The 9,983-nt window shown below is 29.7% G+C and overlaps 1 protein-coding gene across 1 annotated transcript; it reads right to left on the minus strand.

The window, feature by feature from the left end:
* Positions 1 to 7,496: 7,496 nt before the first annotated feature.
* Positions 7,497 to 9,448, minus strand: LOC113372327 (WD repeat and FYVE domain-containing protein 2-like). The gene is made up of 7 exons (XM_026612651.1): positions 9,133 to 9,448; positions 8,871 to 9,051; positions 8,627 to 8,793; positions 8,301 to 8,540; positions 8,017 to 8,213; positions 7,804 to 7,945; positions 7,497 to 7,742 (listed from the first exon to the last, which is right to left on the minus strand). Exons 1-7 carry the CDS (start codon positions 9,291 to 9,293, stop codon positions 7,604 to 7,606), a joined length of 1,227 nt encoding a protein of 408 aa, XP_026468436.1. The 5' UTR covers positions 9,294 to 9,448; the 3' UTR covers positions 7,497 to 7,603.
* Between the last annotated feature and the right edge of the window lie 535 nt (positions 9,449 to 9,983).

Here is a 9,983-nt window from a genome sequence, read left to right on the forward strand (position 1 = left end):
ATTTATTGATGTATTTTACTTTCGAAAGTAACCTAGTAGACCTCCTTCTGTAATAGTGATGATATATTTTACTTACTTTCAGTAATAGTAATACCGTATTTTCACTTGAAAACATATCGGCATGTTTTCATAGATAAATTGTTGTATCGGCTATATAAGCGCAATAGTTTAATTTTTGCTATGCACTGGTTCAAATAAACTTTCCACAAACTACAAAATTTAAGTCTTAGGCCTTTCACAGCTATTTAAACGTATGATTTATAAAGTAATATATAATAAGCGCTCGTCATTAGTATAAATTAGTAGCGAAAACTTTCACATCTATCACATACCTCGGGCGTCATGCGACTCTACGCCAATATTGAAACGAAGAATGAATATGATTCATTATTTTTTATCTGATTATATTTTAGACACAAACTGATAATTATGCAATAAATAAATGAATATGAAATAACTTTATACATTTCTTAAAACCTTAAAAATTGTCACAAGCGATGTGAGCCTTAATGTTTGGCTCTTCATGGCTGGTATAAAATAATATTAACTGAATGTTTAAGCCCATTATTCGATTTCTGACAGATTTTCTATATTCAAAAGTCAAGCTCAATAAATTAGATTTTTTTTAAATAGTTGATATTGCATTTATCCGCGAATTTTTATTCGACATTTTACACGCTCTCTTTATTTGTCCATTCTGTACTATTTTGGAAAGCATCAACAATTGTGTGCCATATATAGTTCGCAGCATATTAATTTTTATGAGAAATAATCAAGACTGACACTGACAATGAGAATGAATGGCTTGATTCACTTTCACAGTTGGAATATTTTTGTTTTGAAATCATTTCACTATAGTTCATTTCTTGGTTCTATCATGTTTCAAAAAAAAAGAGTTGAAGTTGAGGAAGAAGAAGATACAAAATATTAGAAAACCAAAACAAAAACATTTAACACGCAAAAATTATAAATTGACGTGGGAATTGTGTAGAGTTATAATGATCAAAGATAAAATAAAGACCTAGATCATAATATAGTGAAAATACTTCTGATGATTTGAAAATTTAATTGACGGATCACACTTCCCAGGTCAGTTATAGCTTTGAACCAAATTGAAACATTATCAATTGTAACTTAATAATTTCATAATTATTATTTATTTGTGATGTAGCGTGATCATTTACGTTTTGTTACAAATTACTTACCGATAGATTTCTATCAGCTTTCATGTATGACCGGCGAAATCACGTCAAATGAATATCTCTTTTCATTAATCAGTAGTGAAATCAATGAAGCATTGCACTTAAAAAAGTATTTGGTTTAGTAAATAATTTGAAAACGAGGAAATATCATGCTTTTGGGAAATTATAAGTAATATAATGATTATTAACTAAAACGAACGCACTTTGTAGTAGAGATCGCACTCGTGCCATGTAGTTATAAATTATCCGATTGACAAAAAGTATGATATATCTATTTAGTTCTTTGAATTATTAAATATGTATGTTTTAATACTTTTTATATTGTTCGGAAAAAAGTATAATTATACACTGATTCCTGTCGAAAAATGCATAAACAAACAGTATGATGACATTTTAATTACTCTCTTGATTATGTTTTCTGATCAATTACACAATTATATTATGTTTTCTTAAAATTCTCTATTTTTACTCGTATGTTATAACATTAAAACAAGATTAACAGCTTCAATAGCCTTTCACTTATAGTGGGTTGATATTCTATTATTATTCATACCAGTTCGCCACAAAAACATTTATGGATTTGTAGAACATTGTTTATTTGAATTATCATTTGTAGGACATTTGTAGGAAATGTATTTAATCATTCACATATTTAACTTTTTGATCATTTATTATTTATTGAAATAGTGAAAAATTATTATTTTCAACGATTTTTGTGAGATTTCAGTGATCTTAATTGATCTAATTGGTTTCAAATAAATCAATCAGTATCTACATTATATTTCATTTATTCTTTTATGCTTTTACTTATCATCTCGGAGAAATATATCATATTATTTTACGTTAAATTTAGGTAATTATTCAGTAATTTATATTTGTTTAATTCATTTTTTATGGATGTATCCTTTCCTTTTGATGTATTCATTTGCTCTTATTTTTAATCTTCATCTTGACCATTTTCAACTATTTGATAGATGCTTTCTCGCTCATTAACACGAGGCCTCAGATTTTCCTATTCATTATTTCTGGAGTAAAATCACAAAATTGTGCAAATTCAAGATATGAAGTAACAATTCATGCACAATTATGAGAATAAATGAAGTTCGAACTCGGAACGAATTCCTGGTGTAGAAAATCGTGCCGATCCCAGTCGTAAGATATCAATACCGGAATGCAAAAAGGAAAATTCTATTTACGTGTAACTCGATTATGTGGAACACGTAAATCTTAGATAATAATATAATAATAACGGTCATGGCCGCAGAGACTGTCGGTTCAACGTTTTCTCCGCTAATGAATGCCAACTGCATGCAGAGAATTGCTGCAACATTGCATCGATTCGACATTAATCAGGACGGTGAAAGATTTATTTCTTATAAATTGATTGTTTTACTAAAATGTAGATAATTAATTATGCGCCCACGTCCCACGTCGTATCTTAATGACAAGGCAGAAAAGGAAACTGGATTGCACCTATATTGGAAAAGAGTGTCTTCTGTACGGCATGAACGAAGAAAACATGGAAGTAGTGAAAGAACTTAGATGAGAAGACGAAAGAACTTCAAATTTTAAATTAAAAGCAAATTGCTATCTTGGAACAAAACGACTTATTCCAATACTTGTGGACTTTTGTATTGTCTTTTGGATTCAATTCAGTACAATTTATAACAATAGCATACAGATCTCCCAAATCTCGCCCCTGTTTTGTCATTTCTCTATTTTATTTAACCTTATAAAAATTTAACTAATGGCAATTTTCCAGATTAATCTAATTGGAATCTGTAATGCCCACAAAAATTCAAATCTGAAAAATATGTACATGTCATTTTTCTTGCTGGGGTGTGTGATATAGAAGCTTGCTCTACTATTTATTGCACAGCTTTAATCGTAAGTTGGTATCAAATTAAAGCAATAATATTGTTATATCTTTTGCAAAATCATTCGATTAAATCAAGTAATATATAAAACGGACTTATTCAAATTTGAATAATCTACTGTAAAAATCTTCTGATAATTAGTTGTAGCGTACAAATGATCACATACGATTTTCAAATCGATATCTAATATTGAAATAAAATTAGTTATGGGTCTAATAATATTATATATTAAAACAGATAATTCTACTCAGACTGTTATATGATTCATTTGAAATAAAACGGATATAATGTAATTTTACTCATGTCCATTTTCTTGCCAATATTGACCTGAGGAGATCTTCTCCGGCAGATGTTAAGTTATCGCAAGAAGTCGCGAGTCAACATAACGTTTTCTGGCATATCGTGCTACTATTCATGGCAAATATTGAATAAGTGTACACATAACAGTGTTTTAATATTCTTCATATACATAAAATGTTTTCTGTGCTGTAACCGATTGCTGAAGCACCTACTTTTGTAAAAGAAAATTATGTAAAATTTTATAATTACCCCGCAACTTATTTCCATAAATATTGTCTTATCAATTATTGGCAAATAACATAAAAATGATAACTAATTTTTTCTTTGACTAATTTTTAATAAATCATCGATAACTTTATACGTGGACAATATATTATTGTTTTTTTATTTTACTTGGTAGAATGTTTTTCATATTATAGAGATACAATTTAAAAATATTGGCTAAATTATTGTATAAAATGAGATATTTTATCAACAATTTAATATAAAACTGAATCTTTATAAATTTTTAATTTCTTTATTCTATTAATTGTAAAAAAATTTTATAGGAGCAAGTGAGATATTCAAAGAGAACTTTTTTATTTTTACTAGTGTAAAAATTTTAACTTAATTATTTTATTCAAGTTAAACTTTTACTTATATCTGCATGATGTGTAATGCGCTGCATGAATATACTTTGAATAAATTCATTTGTAATAATATAATTTGATACTGAATGATTTATTTAATAAGATTTATAAAAAGGAAATATAAAATGAAAAACAAAATTTTAATTGCAATACTAAAAGGCGTACAGTCATAAAAATCTGCATTTGAATATTTCCTATTATCTTAAACGGCTAATCGGAAATGGAATGATGCATAGCTGCTTATTTATTTATATTACTTCAATAAAATGCTTTGCAAGTACTATAAACTTCTTAGTAGACCAATTGCGTACGGTTACTGGATACACTGTAACCTGCTTATCGAATCTTCGTCTAATCATCCGGGTTTATTTACATATCGCTAAATCGATCAATTAAGTTAATTTTGAATGATTATCTCATTCTTATCTTTTACGGTATTATTATCCTTCTAAATATATATATTCATTATCATTCTCTTATTTTTTATCTTTTACTTCTCCTTGGGAAAAATCGTTCATGAATGAATCATCTATCTTACGATTAGTACAAATAAAGTTGTAAATGCATTTGTAAAATTCTACTCTATTTTTATAAATTAACCTTACAGCTGTAGGTACTAGTCTATAACAATTGCTTTAAAAAAAAACATTACAAAATTAATTAAAAGCTTTATTTTGCATTAAATATATTCTAGTTTAATTGTTTATTTTGTAATACTGAATTTTAAATTTCTTTTCCAATATGCTTTTGCCTTCTAACGAAAAGGTTTTAAGTTCATTAAGAACTTCGGGCATCTTGATGTCAAGCAATTTTCACTTGAAAATATAGATAATGTTATGTTTCCAAATAGCCGTTCCCCGGCATTGCTTCATTAAGTTGAAAATATTCTGTAGAAAAGCTTCTAAAAAGCTATGGTTAAGAAGTTGTGTAACAACAGCTTATAGATCTCTTAAGTTTTGTTTGCTGTTCTGAAAAACATCTTTCAATATCAGAACTAAATGTTGAAAATCGGGTATTTGGAGTTGTACTATAGTTAGTATAATGGAGGTCATATTCTTCTTGACGTTTTTGTTTGATTATTATTATTCATTATTTTACTGTGTGTTTTTTGCATTTGAACAGTTAGAAAACATTATTTTGAACATGTATAGCATTCACCCTGAACGCGTCAAGCCAAAGGTCAATTCAGTTACTTAATTATTGGATTCTTCAAATCGGTAGGGGGTGATTAATTATATAAGTAAAAAAATTCTTTAATTCAGTGAAATTTCTTTCATATAATCATTGAATGCTGAGACTATCCTATAATAATTTAAGTTTTTCACAAAATCTAACAATACAGAATCATGTACAACAAATAAGTCGTGATAAAGTCGTGTTCATCGGACTGTTGTTCTGTGGACACGTTTCCGTGTGTTTTACAACAGACAACAATCCTTCCAACAGATGCGCGACCCGGCAAGGAGGCATTCGGTGCTGGGATACGCCGTCGTGCTCCGGCAAACAAGGTGCATGGAACTCGAACGAATGAACGCGTGGTAACAATTGCACGCACACACGCACAATCTTTTCTGTTTTGTATGAATTTTATAAAGATATTTTATTTTTGAAGCCTACCTGCTATAACCTGTCTGCAAAAATCCTTCGCCGTTAGGTATCACACTGTATAATCCATATTCAAAGCGGACACTTTGTGCAACACTTTATATTTTGGTTATAAGCACTTGGGCAAATGGTCACACATAACACTTGTTGGATTATCACTTCAGTAAAATATTTTTGGTTTAAAATATATGTTTATACATTGCTTTTTTACACTACCCGAATTCGTTTATGGCCCCGTGGATTGTAAATTGTAACCAACAGATGAGAAAAGCGAGTCGCGGCTTTCGAGAGATCACTTCGGTGCGCTCCGTGGTGATTCGTTTTTACAGTTGACCATCGTCATACCTATACCTGCGTTTTACACCTGTGCGATTACTTGTTTTTAAAACCTGAAGCCACCTTGTGTGCCGGCGCAGCAGGCGCGTTGCGTACGTGCCATCTGAGGCGGAAATGTAATATCAGTTAGCCACTTATTACTGGTTAGGGTTTCATTAATTATTTGTTTTCATTTTACTTTAATAAAAAATAATAGCACAATCTACTGAGATATAATAACTAATAATAAAAACATCTCAGCACACCTACGTATTTTAGGAATCCTCCTATTTATTCTTATCGAAACAAAATAATAAGAGTTTCGCAGATTTACATTATTGTTATTACATAGCAATTATATTTATTTTTAACTTCCTCAAGAAGTTTTATTTTTGTCAGAAAATCTGATTTACTAATGTTATGTTGTCTTGAAGGTTTAAGTAATTTTGAATCGTTTGAGATCAAACTCGATAAGGACTTGCGTTGATTGATTAGCTTCGTCACGATCGGTCGAGCCGTTCTTTTTTTAGAATCAAAGAGCATTATTAAATTAAAAAGTGGAAAATATTTTCTCCACGTTGTAGCCGTTGTAAATCTGATTCGATTATAAAATTCAAAAACTGTTCGAAACATATTTGGGAATCATGCTGATTAGTTTTCAGTAAAGATCGGCCGGGACGTTTTCCCTTAATTAAATGTCAAGAATTTTTTTGACGGTTTTAATAAAAGCGGTGTAATAAATCAAACAAGTTTTACACATAAATATTTTTGCTAAAAAGCAATAAATAAAAACAATTATTTTAATTAGGCAGTATATTTATTTGATTTTGTCTTCAACATTGGTTAATGATATACATATAAGTAACTTTATACATTTCAAATAAAACTTATTTTAAAAAACAATTGGTCAAGTCATTTTTATTTTACAAAATTCAAGCATAATAGCAAAATACAGTAAAAAACATATGCGATTTAAGAATAGATATTTCTTTCTAATTAAGACAAATGCGTTTAATCTTGTGTTAATCACACAGCCATGAAGATGGTACTGCTTGTAACATTAAACATAATTTTTTAAGTTTAACAAAATTTTATTTATTAATTATGCTGTTAATAATAACTTACATAAGCCAGATCATAAAATAAGTCATAAAAAAAATATACATAAGGAATAAAAATGTAGTTGATTCATAATTTTATAATAAACTTTTCAAACAATATCTTATTGAATTTAACAATTCATATATATTTTTGTAGTAAACAATATTTTATCTTTTTGATACATCTAATAAAATCTATTTTAGAGAACATAATTCTTTTATATCATTAGTTCATAGTTTTTTATGTAACAGAACTAAATATCACATTCTACCACTAAGAAATTCCCAAAATATTATAATGACTATTTTTATTGCGCGATAATTGTATTAAATTAAAGAAGCTTAACTTCAAATTATTCCATTTTTGTTTAAATAGAAGGACATAGTATATGTATGTATACTTATTATTTAATTATAATTTATGATGTATATTTTATATTCTATATATCATATACAAAAACATAAGTAAACATAAACATAAGAAGGAGCAAATAATGTTTCATGTAAAATTACAGGTAAGTTTTTTACAGTAGGCACATGCAATAAAAGTTGTAACCTATGTAGTCTATATACATCTATTGCAGTACTGCAGATACATCCCAAATTTTGATTACTCTGTCTTGTCCAACAGTCAATAATTGTTTCCTTGGATCATCTAAATTCATAGCTGTTACACTATGTTTTACATCATGGAAAGTTGCAAGGGAAGGCCTCCTAAAAGCGAAAAGGTTATTTTTGAGTTCTAGTTCTCTTGGATTGTGGTGTCTGTACTCACTCTGTATCTTTAAGCTGGTTATTGCATGGATCACAGACACGAACAGGAAATTCAAAACCCATTACTGGTATAGTTACTCGTCCAACTGAGCATCTATCACATACTGCTTTTCCACAGTGACGACAATGATGTTGTCTTAATCCTAAATAAATAAATTTGATGTAATGCACCAAGTTACTAAAATACCTTTTATGATTATTATTGGGGATAAACCTAGTTGTCTCTGATCCATCATAGCTCGTAGATTCCAAAAGAATGGCCTTGTGCACAGTTGACAAGTATCACTCTCTATCCAATCAGGTGTTTCACGTCGTGGTATGTTCATTTGCCAGCACACAACTACTGAATCTTCACCTCCACTCAGTAAGCACAGTGATGTGCCAGAGTAACATAATGATGTTACTTTATTACTGAAATTAGGCATAATATGAGCATCTCTGTCATACCAGACATTTCATCAAGCAAGATTGACATCTGATGATTGTAAAATTTCTTACTTATGACCCTGAAGTTCATATGCAGTTCCTTGTCTACCTCCAATATCCCAAACTATAACCGTTTGATCAAATGAACCACTAAACAATAATTGTGGAGTTGGAGCCCATGACAATGCCCTAATGCTACCTGTGTGGCCTTTAAGAGTCGTAACGAGTGCAGCTCCTGAATGATCTAGCTTTAACATGATAATTTGGCCACTGTAGTCTCCAATAAATGCATGTTTAGACTGAGAATCAAATCTAATTGTGAAGTCAGAAAAATATACAAAGATGTGCAATTATTGACAAAATTATTAAAATAATAAATTTGAATTCGAAAAGGATACTGCATTGCAGTACACCAGGCTTCGAATGTATATCCTCCCAGTCTTCTTCCTGTTTCCGTACAATGATAAGAAAAAACTTTATCTCTGCCTGCAGATAAAACCCATTCACAGTTAATTGCAAATATAACTTCTGTAACACGAGCTTGATGGGCTAAATATTCCCTGACCTAAAATTGTACAATTTTGCTAACCATATTTTTTGAACAGGAATCTTGAGATTATAATTCTGTATAATATACCATACCATAGTCATTCTATTATAATCATCTTCCAATGTGAATTCTGAGACTGTACCGTTTTCTTGACCTATGAATAATTGCTTTGTTTCTGGTGTGTAAAACATAGATGTGCATCCTGAGGGCATGTACTGGCAAATACTAGGCCAGTATTGTCCGCTATCACGTTTCAACCATACTCTGACAGTTCTGTTGAAAAGAGTCATGCTTATTTGAGCAACAGATTAAATTTCTGGCAAAGTTCAAGGAAAATTAGAAAACTAGTCTTACTTATCATCACAAACGCTAATAACTCCATCTTCTCCAGGTATCAAAACCGCAGCATTAATATCGTCATTGCATCCTTCTAATTTACTTAATAACACAGGTTTTTTGGTAGTACTAAATCTGTCACTTACACTCCTTGGAGCAGGTTTTATTTCAGCAGCCATTATACGCCCAGTGATTTATCAGACCTGCACATTCAATTGGATTTTTTTCTTTATTATACAGTTGTAAGAGCTCCGGTGATTTTAAGCTATTTTACTATTCTTGATGTAAAAGAAACAACAGTTGCGCAAAATATCGAGGGTTATCTGCTGAAAAACCAAAACGTCAAAACGCATTTTGACTTTTCTTCAAATGGTATACCTGGGTGACACCTAGCATTTGTTTATTTTGCAAGTTCAAATGCTGAATGGTAGATGGAGCCATATGACCATACAAAATCTATCAAGACTTTAGCTGTCACTTTTGAAGTATAACTGACATTTGTTCCGCTGAAGTGTTTAAATTCGAATTGTTAACGTTTTTTATCATTTTAATGGTTAATTTGAGTAATAATTGCTTTAGTAAAATTATTATAGTGATATATAAATATATTTAGTTAGGTGTAATTATCGCATATCATGCAACAAACTTGGTAAGTAAAATATTTGATTTACAATTTGTATTTAACTTTAGTTTATTTTTTTATTTCATTGGTTTATTTTCAGTTTATTATTTTATTTTAACAATGTTTTTAAATTTGTGTGTTTTCCTGGTTTAAATTTGTTTATGTGCTGAATGATGGCACAAATACAGTGGCTAAACGTGCATAATCAATTGTTAATTATTTATTGTTTTTTATTTCGACTATTTGA

This window comes from Ctenocephalides felis, unplaced genomic scaffold (assembly GCF_003426905.1).
Source record: "Ctenocephalides felis isolate EL2017-DRISC unplaced genomic scaffold, ASM342690v1 CF-g0.4_SCAFFOLD_01604, whole genome shotgun sequence".
NCBI classification, from domain to species: domain Eukaryota; kingdom Metazoa; phylum Arthropoda; class Insecta; order Siphonaptera; family Pulicidae; genus Ctenocephalides; species Ctenocephalides felis.

Coding starts and splice junctions, on each gene's coding strand:
- LOC113372327 (XM_026612651.1), bottom strand. CDS start 9,293: ATGGCTGCTGAAATAAAACCTGCTCCAAGGAGTGTAAGTGACAGATTT. Junction 8,214..8,300: donor TATGAACTTCAGGGTCATAA/GTAAGAAATTTT, acceptor GCCTAATTTCAG/TAATAAAGTAACATCATTAT. Junction 7,946..8,016: donor GATGGATCAGAGACAACTAG/GTTTATCCCCAA, acceptor TTATTTATTTAG/GATTAAGACAACATCATTGT.